At 40.6% G+C, this 16,119-nt stretch overlaps 1 protein-coding gene across 4 annotated transcripts in view; it reads left to right on the top strand.

Annotated features, from left to right (window-relative positions):
• The window catches only part of Adamts9 (ADAM metallopeptidase with thrombospondin type 1 motif 9), a 182,128-nt gene that overhangs the window by 69,218 nt on the left and 96,791 nt on the right, over positions 1-16,119 (top strand). For all 4 annotated transcript variants that reach the window (XM_008827120.3, XM_029560637.1, XM_029560638.1 and 1 more), the window contains 5 exons: positions 638-764; positions 7,179-7,389; positions 7,847-8,011; positions 9,820-9,984; positions 14,808-14,927. In XM_008827120.3, coding sequence (XP_008825342.1) covers positions 638-764; positions 7,179-7,389; positions 7,847-8,011; positions 9,820-9,984; positions 14,808-14,927 — 788 coding nt within the window. The remainder of the gene's footprint in view (positions 1-637; positions 765-7,178; positions 7,390-7,846; positions 8,012-9,819; positions 9,985-14,807; positions 14,928-16,119) is intronic.

Here is a 16,119-nt window from a genome sequence, read left to right as displayed (position 1 = left end):
AACCTTCCTGGCTATTTCAGTTGGCAAGTTGAACTTTTAGGATTTAGGTCCGGTTAGGTTTCTTCCTAAGAAGTCTGTATGCACGTGTAAAGTCATGGAAAATAACTCTGCCACTTTAAATTTCCAGAGACACGGTTTATTTGTCATAGTTTATATTAGTTTTCTTTCCTTTGTTAAACTAGGGTCAGCAAACTACAGCTAGAGGTCAAATTCAGCCCACTACCTTTGTTTTTTTTTTTTTTGAAAATTTTATTGAATTTTTGTGCATTTCGTACGCTACATCTTGGTCATATTTAGGCCCCTCCCCAATCTGTAGAGCCCCCTTTCCCCACACCCTGGCAGGTTTCATGCATTCTGACATATATGTTAAGTCCTACCAGTCAAGTTTGCCCACCACCTTCTTTTATCACTAAAGTTGTATTAGGATGCAACCATACAACTTGTGAACATATTGTGTATAAGCAGCTGATTTTGCCCTGTCATGTAGAGTTGAGAAGTGCACCAGAGATCCTATGGCCAACAAAACTGAAAATATTTGCTATCTGGCTTTTTACAGAAAAATTTTAGAAAGCCCTTGTTCTCAGGCATAGGTAGTTTCCTCAATTTCCTCAGTGTAATTTTGACCCTCTCTACTTAGGGGAGCGGAGACGAAAACCAGTTTGCACCAGGGAGTCTGATCAACTTATAGTTTCTGATCAAAGATGTGACCGGCTGCCCCAGCCAGGACCTGTCACTGAAGCGTGCAACACAGACTGTGATTTGAGGTGTGTGTAGCCTCTGTTTTCCTTGTGCCTTTCCTTCTGAGTCAAGTGGGCTTGTGGGAAGGTTCTTGGGAGGGGTAAGATAGAGAGGATTGTTGTTGATCCTTAGCTGCCCTTCCTGTATTTCCCTTATACATACTCTAGCCAGCCCTGGAACCAATTAGCCAAGATCTATACCTCCGGATTTCTTGTTCTCCTAAGAATTAAAAATACTTAACAGAGCATGGCACTTGTCAGAAAACATTCTTATTTGGTTCTCACAACTCATTTACTAGGTATTGGCCTTCAACTGAGTCATATCTTATGCAAGGGTCCACATGATGTTCTCTTTCCACCCAGAACACACACCACCCAGAAGAACTCTTATGCACAAAAGCTGCAGTCTGCACACACCATACACATACACAAATCACACACAAATGCAAACACACAAAGAGTGGGGTCAGGAGGGGAGGCTTGTTGTGCATTAAGGTAAGGCATGGGAGGAATAAGAAGAAAATCCAAATATGAATATCTAGGTGTCCACATAGTTTTGTGTTTAAGAAAAGATTCCAGGAAATATTGAGGGAGTGGACAACCCTCGCTTTCCCATTTGCCTGGGAGTTGACTGTGTCATATGTAAGTATTCAATAGCTGGAAGATTGCATTGTATGTAATCTGCATGTCAGGTCAGTGACTACTCTGTCCTTTTACAGAGGAGAGAATATGAGCCTAGAATGATACGGGAATGTGATAGGGTCCCCCGTTCATAAGCAGTACAGTACGTACTTCAGCATTTTGAAGGTTCCATATCACTAAGCCAAATTCTCAGTGTTGGCTACTTGTAGTGCTGGAGTGTGGAATAAGGCATTAGTGAGGCTCTGAGAGAAAAGAGTTCTGTGATCAATTGCGAGTGTCTGTCCTGGGAGTCAGAGTAGTGGTGACATGTGTGTCATATCTCTACTAGTCCTGATCCAAGGCTCTGACATCAAAGCCAGGATCTGCCCCCCCTGCCACTCTTTTTCTATATTACACTGGCTTTTTCAGTGACTTGCAGAAATGCGTGGGAAATATCATTGCTAAAACCACAAGCAGACATTAAAAAGTAGATATCTGTTTTAGGTTGTATCCATATAAGCCTATTTGCTTTAGCCAGTTGAGTTGAATTAGTCAAGTTAGAATTAAGGGGTCCTTTCAAGGAAAAAAAAATGAAACTGTTAAGCTGAATAATCACTAAATTCATGCATAGCTTCCTTGAGATACAATCTTAGTAAACTGAGAGAGATTATACTTTCAGATTGACCTTACATCCAGTCAGCACTACATCTCCCACCACTCTGCAGGTAATTGTAATAGACTCAATGATTTCTAAGGCCTTTTCTAACCCCTTTCTAAGGGGTTTTGTTTGATTATTTTGGGTTTTGTTCTTCTTGTGGTACTGGGGACTGAACTAGAGATTTGGACATGCTAGGCAAGTTCTGCCACTGAGCTAACCCCCGCCTTCTATCTACATTTTATTTTAAGATAGGGTCTCACTAAGCTAAGAACTCTTTTTAACAGCTATGCATAATATCTCCACATTAATAGAAAGTTTTGTATTATCCTATTGTTTCTGTATATTATCCCATTAAAAACAATTAATAGCCTATTAATTTTTCAGAGACCACTGTGGCATAGGTTTTATCATTTTTACATATAAGGAAAAGGAAGTCTGATAGCTGTTATGCAAATTGGCTAAGATCACACAGCTAGCTAGTGTAGTAGCAGAGATTAAATATAGCCCATCTACCAGTAGCACTTAAGGGATTCAACTCTATGAGGAAGTTGTTTTCATTCTTACTGTGCTATGTTGTTGAGTGCTACTCATCTGTCCCATTCTGTGGCTCTTTTCTTCCCATGTGAAAAGAATTCATCTCTATCAGTGTCTGTCCCATCATTGCATTGTTCCTCACTTGGACTCCTTATGTATTATTTCTCCACTGTCAAATTCAAACAGTGGCTAGCCAAATACTGAATGATGGATGCAGATACTGTGGGAATGTTGCCTGATGCTCTTATGATGGCAAAGAAGACAAGTTTGTACAAACTTGTGACCATAAAAATAAATAAATGATATTTTAATAACCCTATTCAAAATTTACCCAAGGAGTATCCATTTCTGAGTGGAGATAATATTTGAGCTGTTACTTCAAAAAACCAATATTCTTTTCACATTGAGCAATTTCAATATAAGCCACAATTCCATGTGTGATGGTGCTGGTTTACTGATGCCCTTGGAGTTTCTCCTGCAGTAGAAGCTATTAAACATAATATTCACACTAGTCTTCAAAGCTAATGCAGGACAAGGTAGGCTCAATTCAGAAGCATGTTATGTTGGATTGTGCAGAATACTGCAAGGGGGTTTTCTCACCTTGTTTAAAAGTGGGTTGAATCTCCACACAGTGGCACGTCTGTAATCCCAGCAGTAGGAAAGCAGAGCCAGAAAGACAGATTTTGAACCCAGCGTGGGCCTCACAGTGAGACCCTGTCTCACAAGACCAAAGGCTCAAGATGTAGCATGGGCAAGACCCTGGGTTCAGTCTTAAGTACTGCAAAAACTGAAGGAAGGGATTAGAAGGAAGGGAGACAGAAATAAAAGTTGGTGAGAGAATGAAACATCGAGGGTAGTAAGAGTATTAAGTAATAATAATGGCTACTTTTATTGAGTATCTATCTCATAGGTGTTAATTACACATACCTTGTCCCAGTTAATCCCCCAAATGGCCCTATGAAGTTGATGCTGTTTCCCCCATTTCACAGGAAGCTGCAGCTCGGTGAGGTGGAGTAGTTCACCTAGCTATCTCTCCATGAGTGTGAGAGCTAGCATTCGCAGCCAACTCTTCTTGGTTACATAGCATGTACACTGATTACCATCAGACTTGCTTCATAATATCTAAGGAACAAGGCCTAAGTTTTTCATTAAGAGTACTAGTAAATTCCCATTTGAAATCATCTTAAAATAATTTTTTTAACTCTACGGAGACAAAACGAGGGCAGCAGCTGTGACCATAGGGTTCAATGACAAAAACAGCTCTGATTAACTAAAAAAGGTGAAGATATTCCTTCCATGTCAAAATTAAAAAGTGAGAAGGAAAAAAGGAGCTTAGGATTAGTTTCAAAGTTGCAAAAGTAGACAAGTGTATGCCGGTACCTAAAATTCGGTAGAACATTGTGGCTTTTGGTCGGTGCTCAAACTCATCTCTTACTGGCTTTTCCTGACTGTTAGAAAAATGAAAGCTCTCCACTAAAAAATATGGAGACACAAACTAAATCTAAGGAAGAGCCACTGTCTTTTCTGCCTCCTGATAATATAATCACAATTCATGCTACTTGTGGCCCAAATGAGAGAATGGAGAGGGAATGGTTACTCTTTGGTCCAACTCCAAAATAGTTTCTCAGAAAGCATGTTTGTGGATCACTAGCTCTGTGAGTTGACCCTTGGTCAGTCAGTGTATTTGAAAAGCCCTCCAAAATATCTCCTTCTTCATGTGGAGGTTCATAATGCTGAGCAACATTTTGAAGCTCCTAAGATCTGCAGTCTAGAAACCTGTTTAATAAGTAGTTCTCAGATCCCATTCCACTGCTACACAGGTATAACACGTTTTCCTTAATCTTCACTTCTTAACATATTGGGATGTGGGTTTTGTTTTTTTTGTTTGTTTTGGGTTTTTTTTCAGTGTTGAGGTCTGAACACAGGGCTTTGTGCCAACAAGACAAGAGTGCTACCATTGAGGCACGTCCCCAGCCCTTGGATTTTTAAGGCAGGATCTCTCTATATAGCTCAAGCTGGCTTTAAATTCACAGTCCTCCTGCTTGTACATTTTGAGTGCTGAGATACCCGTATGCGCCACGGTGCCTGAGTAGTATATTCTTTCCTGAAATAAAGTACTTAACTATAATTATATTTTTATTTCCCATGAAATGAACTATATAAACTCATGGCACTGAAGTTCAGACCGCTGCCCAGGAAGAGGCTGCAAAAGAGCCTGGATTTCATTTGGAGACTTTTTTCTAAGTAGCACCCTAACCTTCCCACAGATTCTTCAGGGATCTCTGCTCAGCCCCTAGGAATCGTGGGATATCAGGAAAATGACTTTGCCAGCCTCACCTGTAGGAGTGCTTTCTTGTCAGGCAGGACACTTCCCTCCCTTTTCCCGGATAGTAAATAATCATTCCATAGGGAAATGGTGACGAGGACCATGAGAAGGTGCCCAAAAATCAAAACGCAGATGAAAGTTCCAGATACCTCTGTTGAATTAGTTCACGTTTCTGCCTTACTTCCTGCAGGAAGTGATAGTTTGCCCCAACCGGCCTGTGACAGGATGAGATAAAGCAATGGTTTACAAGCCCTCATTCAACACATTAGAAGAAAATCTCCCCAGCACTGTTTCAGTGTAATGGAAAATCTCCACAGCCCACTTTACTTGTCAACTCTGACCTACTTTTGGACATTACTGAGAAATTCCTTGATGAGGATGTTGGCTGTGTTCCTCTTTTCCCCTAACTCCTCCCCTAGACAGGTGTGTGTGGAAGAATCATTAGAACTTTGGAAAGTGGCACACCACCCAGTCAGTTCCTGAACAGTAGAGAATTAACAATGGAGAGTAAAAGCAACTGGATATTAAAAGGAAATTATCTTTTTCAGATTTCTAAATATATTTCAAGATAATGTAGAAAATTCAAACTAAGCATTTATTTTATTTTTTTAATTCAAGTATTGGGGACTATGTTCCTGTTGCATTAAAAGCATGTGACAATTCATTAACTTATACTAAGCACCCACTGCTTAGAACGTTTCATTGTGAATACCAAGGACACAAAGGTGGCAACTGGATTATGGATACAAATCTAATTTTAGAAGTGTATAATGAGGGGTAGGGAGACAGCTCAGTTGGTAAAGTTCTTGCTGTAACCACAAGGACCTGAGTTCAATTCACAGAACCCTAATATAAAAGCTGGGTGCAATGGTATAACTCTAAAATGACAGAGCTGGATAGGCAGAGACAGGCAGATTCCTGGGGCTCACTGGCCAGCCAGCCTAGCATAATCTAAGAGCCTGGGGTCCCAACGAGAGATCTTGTCTCAGAAAACCAGGTAGGTAGGCCAGGGAGAGGACTCAGAGGGTAAAAGCACTTGCCCACAAACTCTAGGACCTGACTTCTGTTCCTGGGACCCACACCATTGAAGGAGAGAACCAGCTCCTTCAAGCTGCCCTCTTACCTCCACACACGTGACATACTCTCACATGTGCCTGTGCATGCATGTGTGCATGTATGGTCAACCCCCCCCCATATATACACTAAATAAATGTAATTTTTTTAAAAATATTTTATTATTTTTATGTGCACGTGTGTATTGCTTGCATGTAGGTAAGTGCACCCTTGTCATGCAATGCCCGCAAAGGACAGAAGAGGCTGTGGGATCCCCTAGAACTGGAGTTACTGACAGTTGTTAGCTGCCATGTGGGTGCCGGGATTCGAACCTGGGTCTTCTGCAAGAACAGCCAGTGTTCTTAACTGCTGAGCCATCTCTCCAGCCCCAATAAGTATAATTTAAAAAAAAAAAAGAAGCTAGATGGGAACCTGAGAAACAACACCTGAAGTTGACCTCTGACATCTATGTGTACCCGCACACTCATTCATAAAAGTGAATAATGAAGTTTTATAGGCTATGGCTCCTGTCTTCAAGAGATTTCCGGTCGTGTGTGTGCGTGTGTGTGTGTGTGTGTGTGTGTGTGAGTACCTGTGTGTGGTGTATACACACGTGTGTGTAGCTGCTCACTGAAAGCCAGGGGAGGTTTTGTGCCCTGTTCTATCACTCCCTGCCTTATTTCTTTGAGACAAGATCTCTTATTGAGCCTGGAGCTGGGCTGGTGGCTAAACCCCAAGAAGTTTAATCATTATCCCCAAACAATAATGTACACATGTACACTCAATTCTCAATTGTAGATGGCAGTCCATGTTATTTATTCCTGTATTAATTGTCAGAATATTCATTGAGACACTCAAAGGAACCTTCCCATGGTAAATTTCCAATGGCAATTCTCTGTTCTAAGAGCCAAATGAAATGCTTGCATGGATTTTTAAAATATGAAAATTGCTTTCCTTGCTTTGATGAGGCCCATTCTTTTCTTTTTGCTTGCTTGAATTTCAGACTGACTCTATCAGGGGAGATTCTTCACAGAGATAGCACCTCTGGCTAAGGTTCTGTGACTTCTTTGTACATTAGCAGCCATGAAAAATACATGGATATGTTGGCTTGAAATTGAATTTTAGTAACTGACTGTGGCTTTGATCTTCATACTTGAGTAAAGAAGGAAAGAACTCAACTTTCCCACTAGTTGGATGTGACACATATATCTAACACAAATGGTGATTTCCCACTGTTATTTATGTTTAGGTGGCATGTTGCCAGCAGGAGTGAATGCAGTGCCCAGTGTGGTTTGGGTTACCGCACTTTAGACATCTACTGTGCCAAATACAGCAGGCTGGATGGGAAGACCGAGAAGGTTGATGAAAGCTTTTGCAGCAGTCAGCCCAAACCAAGCAACCAGGAAAAATGCTCAGGAGAATGTAACACAGGTGGATGGCGCTATTCAGCTTGGACAGAAGTAAGTTGGCTCTCACTCCTTTCAGAGCCTCCTCAGATTGTAAGTCTGATGAGTTGATGGTGACTCCTTCTGAGATTGTGTTAAGAAACCCATTTGAGCCATACTAGAAAGAGAACTGTGATTGATTTGTAATGCCTGACCAAGTCAAGCTCTGCAGGAAAGAAGCCCAAGATTGATTTGTAATGTCTGACTTGGGTAAGGCATGTGAGTGGTAAAACAAACCAACCAGTAACTTTCCTATATCCTAATTTTAGTTTCCCTTTGCCAATGAGATAATACTGACTTTAGTAGAAACCTAATAAATAGGTAGCATGAAGAAAAAAAAATCTCCATAAAAACTACAATTGGCTATTGTAGGCCATTTGTTTCTTAAGGGTGAATGAAACAGCACAATCAACATCTTAAGCATGCCTTAGGAGAAAGTCAGTAAGTACCCTATTTAATTTTTTATACCCAGTGTTCTAAAAGCTGTGATGGTGGAAGCCAGAGAAGAAGAGCTATTTGTGTCAACACCCAAAATGACGTCCTGGATGATAGCAAGTGCACACATCAGGAGAAAATAACCGTGCAGAGATGCAATGAGTTCTCTTGTCCCCACTGGAAATCGGGAGACTGGTCAGAGGTGAGAAGGGCCAGCTGCTGTTCCCTGGGTCAACTCAGATACCCCTCTCTCCTGATCTATTGATGGTTAAGCCTACCGAGCCTCTCTTCTTCCTCTCTTGAGGAAGCAATGACCCCAGTTCCCCATTTACACCATGACTAAAGTCCTTTAGCCCACCACAGACCTCAGAATCACCAGGGCCTTGACTAAAGCACCCATCACCAGCTTCTGCTGGTGACTTTGAAGTAGTAGCTCCTCACTTTCCCTCCTCTTTGAGCTGTAAGCTGCTGGCTGAAAATTGGGGCTTTAGTAAGCATAATATTAAACTAGTTTAGACTTGGGTTCAGATGAGTTTTCCATCTTCCTTGTCATTGAACTAAGATAATTAGACATCAGTGAATGACCCACTGCACTTAACATATCCAGGCACTTCAGAGCACTTGGAAAAAAGAAAAGACCAGACTGCATATTCTAGATTGATGTCTTGCTCACACCTTGCTTTATGGAGCCCAAGTCAAACCCATGATTGCTTGTGACCGCAGGACAGTCAGAGAAAGAATGGCAGTAAAAGAAAGAGTGGTCATACTATTAATGTGGCCTGGCATTAACACAGCCCAGTGAGAATCACCCTGAGACAGAGACTCACTCCACCTCCTTCAGGGGATGCAAGTGGATGGGGAATAGACATGCTTTATTAACTGTCCAAGCCAGGAGTGTCAGGTAACAGAGTTGTTCTAACCACAGCTCCTAATCCATGCCTTTACCTTATCCATGTGAATGTGATATTAACTGTTTACTTTCACCATCAAATCTAAAAAGGATAGTGTTAATGTTACTGGAGCCATGGAGAAGCAGCAATGCGTGTCATTGCCAGTGTCTGATTTGTATACAAATTATCAGCAAACTTAGTGCCTTTACCATAGGTGAAACTCTAAATACTTTGTTTTTAAAGAGACGAAAGACAGTAGTGGCTTGAAAATTATTTGGATAGCTAATACTAGTTGAAGTTGCATTTAAAAATTAAGAAATAACCAGGTGTGATGGTGCATACATATAATCCTATGCTTGCTATCTCCATTTTACAGAAATGTGCTGAAAATATTGCAGCACAGAAATGATATGACTTAGTTATATAGGTATTAAAACTCAGGATGGTCTGACTTCTAATTCCCTGTACTTAACCTGTGTGCTAGAAATAGTAACTACTCTTTCTAGCACTTCACAGCACAGTGTTCTGTTGAGTTTATTCTGTGTTTGAACCTGGCTCAAGACCATAAATACAGAGGAGTGGGGGAGGAGGAGGGGAGAGGGCGAGCAAAACAGAAAAGGAAAGAAGGAAGAGGATCCACAAGAGGAAGGGAGGGAGGGATGCGGAGGAAGAAGCGAGGGCGGGGGGGACTATAGGGGACAGATGGGGAGGGAGTCCCTCAGTTGGTAGAGTGCTTACCTAGCACACACAGAGCTCTGGGTTGGATCCCCATCACTATGTAAACTGGACATTAGTGGGGCATGGCTGCACCCACAGGAGTTGGGAGGCAGAGGCAAGAGGATCAAAAAGTTCAGCCATCCTCAGCTATGTAGTGAATCTGAGGTCATCCAGGGTCCTTTGAGACCCTGTCAAGAGAAAAAGAAAAGAGAAAGAAGAGAAGAGAAAAAAAAGCCACAAAAAGAAAGTAATGGAAGAAAGCTGGATGCATCTGAACGTTGCCGCCAGCCCCCAAGAGAGGTTAGGCGTGGGAAACAGCCACCTGTTCTCATCAGTGAACAGCCACCCTAGTCCTAGCACATTGATCGGAAACAGCCTTGACTGCCTCTGCTTTTCATTCCAGTGCTTGGTCACCTGTGGAAAAGGACATAAGCACCGCCAGGTCTGGTGTCAGTTTGGTGAAGATCGATTAAACGATAGAATGTGTGACCCTGAGGCCAAGCCAGCCTCCATGCAGACATGTCAGCAGCCGGAATGTGCAGCCTGGCAGGCGGGTCCCTGGGGACAGGTATTTTAAATGATAAGATTCTTAACAGCATTCTTTCCCGCTTATCTGAAGAGGGTTTACAGAGGGGCATTCCAGTGGTGGGGTTTCATCATTGCACTGTGTGACTCCCACTGAACCTCAGTGGCCCAGAGTCCAGCACATGGGACTCCACAGCCAGCTGCCCTGCACCCCTTCAAGAGTTACCTATCCCTGCTGGAGCTGATTACTCCGATTACAGTCGCACGTGCAGGTTTTCGCCCTGTGGTTTAAACTGCACACAAGTGTTTAAACAAATTCACATCAGACAGGCGTCTGGATGATGTAATCTTCCTGGGAGTAAGTGTCTGTGGGTACATGATCCTCCACCAGCCATTTTTGACAGGAAGGTTTGTGCTGGAACTTGGAAAGGATATTGGCTGCCATCAGGAATCCAAAGCTCATCTCTCATAAGTGAGAGTCTTCAGACACAATGAGATCAAAGGGTGCAGAATCATAATCATCAGTTTGGAAAGAATTTTTCCCAGTCCTCCGGTGTAACAGGTTCCACTGCTTTAAACTTCAGCTGTTCCTAACGGAGAGAGTACAAGTCCCTTGAGCTCCAGTTTACTCTTGGAATCCAGTCTTTCCTAATATAGAAGCGAGAGAGCTCTGCGTCCTATTTAAGCAGCACTCCAAGTTCCCAGTACAAGTAGAACAGCTGTCTGCTGTCACTTATGCAATCTCTTGAAGAATGATTCTCCCTCTACCCTGACCAGCCACAGCCACTTCTGTCCTTTAGCCTCTGTCTTCATTTCCAAACTTTCGTGCAATACATGGGAGCAGCTTTTACGACCAGAACTTGAGCTTCCTCGTCTGTGCTATCTTTTTACAATGTGTCTTATTACATTTGTGTGTGTGTGTGTGTGTGTGTGTGTGTGTGTGTGTGTGTGTTAGAGCATGTGTATAATGTCAGAGGCCACCTTTGGAGCCGATTCTCTCTTTCCACCATGTGAGTCCTGGGGATTGAACTTGCATCATAGGCTTGGAGGCAAGCATCTTAACCCATTGAACCATCTCACTGGTCTCATATTGATAGTCTTCTGCTAGAATCATCCACTGCAGAGCATCCCCAGTCCAGTGGCTGTTCATGTCTGAATAAGGGGAGAGTCCTTTTAGCCTCCAAAATAGTGCCTGCTATGTGTCTAAATCTGCATAGCATTTAGGGACTAACAAGAGGATGACAATGCACCTAGGGATCACTGTCGAGGTATGACTTGTTACATCTAAAACTGACAGCCCTGTTTCCATCTATGTCTATACTAGGCCATCTTTGGTCTATCTCTTGTCAGAGATTTGATCTTTCTTTGACCATGAAATTTAGATAGACATACAGTGTTTAAGATCATATATGTTCAGGGGCTGGAGAGATGGCTCAGCGGTTAAGAACACTGGCTGTTCTTGCAGAAGATCCGGCTTCAAATTCCAGTACCCACATGACAGCTAACAACTGTCCATGACTCCAGGGTATCTGACAGCCTCTTCTGTCCTCCATGGGCATTGCACAACACGGGTATACTTATGTACATGCAGGCAATACACACATACACATAAAATGAAAATAAATGAAATATAAAAAAGATCATATATGTTCATAAGAAAATTTACAAAATATGCTTTAGCAAAGAGGAGAAAATCAAACACATTTCTGACTATAGACAGAAATTATGCTAATATGCTTTTTATTGTTTTAATACTTTTAAAATTTGCATTGGAATTGTACTTTGCCTATATCTTTGATTGAATAAAAACTCACAGGACATAAAATTAGCTGTTTTAAAGTGAACAAATCAGTAGTATTTGGTTATTCATGTTTTGTGACCTATATCTACTTTCAAAATATTTTCCACACTGCAAAACAAACCCTAGATATGTTCAGTAGTCATTTTCCATTCCCTTCTTTCCCTTGCCCTTGGCAGTTTGTATTTTGTGTCAGTGGAGTTGCATGATCTAGACATTTCAAAGAACTGGCCTTATGTAACGTATGGCACCTTGTGGCTGGCATCAGTCATGCAGCATAAAGCTTTCAGCACTCACCTGTACAGTAGCGTGTATCAACACCTCCTTTAACTTCTCAGCCATAGTCCCCCATGTGGATAGAGCACAGTTTGTTCATTCCTTCATCTGAAATGACACTTGGCTCTTTACGCATTTGGGCTACTATGCATTTTGCTGATATAAATATTTATGAACAAATATTTACTTTAGCTCCTGATGCCACTTCTTTGCAATTTATTACATAGGCATGTAACTGTTGTATCTTATAGTAATTCTGTATTTAGGTTTTTAACTTACAAGTGGTTTTCCATAGAGGCCAGAAATATATAAGCAATATACAGTTTCTCCATATCCTTGTCAACAGTTACTATTCCCATTTTTTGAAATCACAAACCTCCAACTGAGGGTAAAGTGGTATCACATTGTGGTTTTGATTTGTATTTCCCTAGTAGCAGACCATTCTAAGCAATTTGTTATGCGCTTCTTTGCCATTTGAACATCTTCTTTGGAGAAATGTCTATTCTAAATGCTTGTCCATTTGAAAATATTATAATTCTGATAAAATACATTTAACATAAAATTCACCCCCTTGGGGCTAGGAATGTAGCTCAGTTGGTAAAGTGGGATGTCACAGTACATCTAACTTTTTCTAATTTATCTGGTGGCTTGAAACTTTGCTAATTTGGTTATTATCTATAGTCATTGCTTTACATATTCTTTGGCATTTCCTTATTTATGTTGATGATCCCTGCAAGTGGAAAAGGTTATCCATCTCTGTTTCCAAGTTGCAGGCCTATTATTTCTTTTCCTTGTTTAATGTCTCAGCTAGAACTTCCAATATGGTAATAGTAGCAGAGGTGATAGTAGGCATTCTGTTCATATTCCTGGTCTTGAGGAAGAGTCTTCCACCACTGGGTGGGATGCTTGCTGTGGGGTTTTCATAGATGCCTGTTATCGCATTGAAGATATACCCTTCCATTAGTGATTTTCTGAGTGCATTTGCATGAAAAGGTATTTAGTTTTGCCAAATGCTTTTGTTCTTATCAACTGAGATGATCATAGGTCTTTCTTTGCTACCTTTTTTGTGCTAATGTGGTATATTTCATTGATTATTTTCAAATATTGAACCAACCTTGCATTCCTGTGCTTAATCTCACTTGGCTATGATATGTAATTGTTTTAATATAGTGTGTGATTTGATTGCTAGTATTTTCTTGAAAGGATTTTACATCTTTACTTACAAAAGATATTGCTCTATTTTCTTCTTTTCTTTGGTTTTGATATTAAGGTAAATCTGACCTTGAGGAATGAATTAGGAAGTGTATCCTCCTCAATGATTTGGAAGCATTTGGAATGGAATGATGCTAGTATTTCTTTGACTATTTATTAGAATTCACTTGGACTTTATTGGGGATGCTTTGATTACTGATTCAATCTCTTATAGATATATTTATGTTTTTATTTCTTCTTTTATTTTTGGTCCTGGGGATTGAACCTAGGACCTCACACATAATAAATATGTGCTCTCTACATCTCCTGTCCTCTGTTGTTTTTTGATTCTGTATTTCACCCATATCTATTCTAATGTTTGTTAATTACTTTCTTCTTCTGGATTTAGCTTTCTCTTCCTTTTGTTCCTTGATATATAAAGTTAGGTTATTAATTTGAGATCTTCCTTCTTCATTTAAACAGCTGTTTGTGGCCATAAATTTCCCTGGGAGGCCTGCTTCATGGTGTCTCACTAATTTTCTTCTATTTTGTTTTCATCTCCACTCTCCCCTAATGTGTTTTACGACGTCACTGTGCTTTGTTTTGTTTGCTTGTTTAAGACTATATTAGTTCCCACATCTTTGTGGATTTCCCAGTTTTGCTTCTGTTACTGGTCCCTAGTCCCCTTCCATTATGATCAGAGAAGATATTTTATGATACTGTCTTTTAGACATATTGAGACTGACTTGTGTCTTTACTTGTGGCCTATCTTGGAAAAATGTTTCTTGTGCGTTGAGAGATGTGTATAACACAGCAGTTGGAAAAGCAAAAATGCCATGACACTTTGTCACCTATATTTGACAGCTGCTTTCCTCACTAAGTACTCATTTACTTGCTGCAAGCTTTAAAATTAAACACCCAGTTCTAAAAATAGTTTATTTTTCTGTTATTGCCAGCGTCATGATTTCTGCAGAGGAGGGACCAATTCCTGCAGCTTCATACTCTGCCTTATTTGCAACATCACCCCCCCTTCCTGTTTCTTGGCCTACAACTATAGCAGTGTGCCTTGCAGTAGCTGCAGCCATCTCTGCACTACTCATATGCTAGGATATATTTAACTAATTTTTTTGCCTGTTACATGTTTAGGTGCTTTCCAACATCATATCATTTAGAAATAATATTGCAAAGAATATCTTATGCAAAAATATTGATGGAAATTTCAGTTCTTTCCTGAAAATTATATTTCAGAAGTCAAATAAGACTATAGAGTTCTGCTAAGTACCTGCTTTAGCCATGATACTGTGATAGGCAGAGTGTGAAAGGCAGGAAAATCATGGAGATCTGCTCCCCTTCTGAAGCTCACAATCAAGGAGCTCAATTCCCACAGGTGTAATTCCAGTGAAGACAGATAAATCTGAGTGTCACTGTAATTACTAGCCAGTATAATCTGTATGGAGCAGGATTGCATATTTTTACCTAATCTCTGGGTGCCAGCACCCTGGCCCACTATAATAGAAGGACTTTTCTCTTGTAGAATGCTGTGGGGTAAGAACATGAAACAGAAGGTTTGCTGAAATTTTTGTTTGGTTTCTTTCCCCCAGTGCAGTGTGACTTGTGGACAGGGATACCAGCTAAGGGCAGTGAAGTGCATCATTGGTGCTTACATGTCAGTGGTAGATGACAATGACTGTAATGCAGCAACTAGACCAACTGATACCCAGGTGAGTCTCCTGTTTCAACTCAGTTATTGGCATTGGGCAGTAAAAGGCCAAAACTTCCCAGTGGTTTGACAAAACTGAAGCATTCTCACAGATAACTATTTAGGTACAGCAAGTGGTGGATTCAATTATCTGAAACTGTTTGTTAGGGTCTCAACCTAATATCTTATTTTACTCGTTTTTTTGTTTTGTTTTGCTTTGTTTTTTCCCCAGTTGTTTAAGTATCTGTAGGTTAGATTTTGATTCTTATTTAATGGCCCATGTTGACTGGTTTCGCTCTCTCTCTCTCTCTCTCTCTCTCTCTCTCTCTCTCTCTCTCTCTCTCTTTGGTTAACATTATTCATTTGAAGAATCCAGTAGGTACAAGTTTGGAGCAGTTCTCAACAACCACCTAACACATTTTTATAGGATTGTATGCTGGAGGTTAAATGTAGCCATTCTTAAAATTGAAAACCATGCAGATAAATCCTTAAAACTTATCACTTATTAGCTCATTAGGTGTGACCGTTATCTGTGCTCTCAAGGTCATTTGCATCTGTTTGTATCTATAGTGTGCTACAGAGCATTTCTTCTCGACTCTGTAATTGCTATCAAGGTCAAGTGTGTAGCTTGAAACTGGCCATAGTGTTATGAGCTAGTAGCATAATTTAGAACTTCACTTATTGCTTTGTCCATTTGGAGCAGTTCTGGCTTAAGAAAGTGATAGAGAAAATGTAAATAGTTTGTAGCTATTACATTGTGAATAGCACCCCCAGAATGAGGAAATGTTCATCTAGTATTTGAAAATTATTGTCTGATTCTTTAAGGAATTTTTTTCAGTAAGATAAGGTCTCATATAGCCCAGGATCACTTCAAACTATGTAGCTGTGGATGACCTTGAACTTCTAATCTTCCTGCTACCAACTCCTAAGTGCTGGGAATACAGACATGTGCCACCATGCTTGGTTTAATGAAGCCTTGGAGCTTCAACCTAGAGCTTCATGTATGTTAGGAAAGGACTCTACAAACTGAGCTACAACTCCAGTCCTCAAAAAACTCAAGGTGGTAGTCAGTGAGTCAGAGGTTCTGACAAACATTGTCATTTCCCTTTCATCTTCCTCTTGAACATTAAAAAACAATAGTCAAATAACACTCAAACCTGAACATATCTTTTTAGCAACTACAATCATCCTTTGGCAATAGGTTCAAAAGTTGG

This window comes from Nannospalax galili, unplaced genomic scaffold, assembly GCF_000622305.1.
Source record: "Nannospalax galili isolate Female #2095 unplaced genomic scaffold, S.galili_v1.0 scaffold1051, whole genome shotgun sequence".
NCBI lineage: Eukaryota > Metazoa > Chordata > Mammalia > Rodentia > Spalacidae > Nannospalax > Nannospalax galili.
The sequence above is the reverse complement of the archived record's forward strand: the minus strand, read 5'-3'. Positions and strand labels throughout refer to the sequence as shown.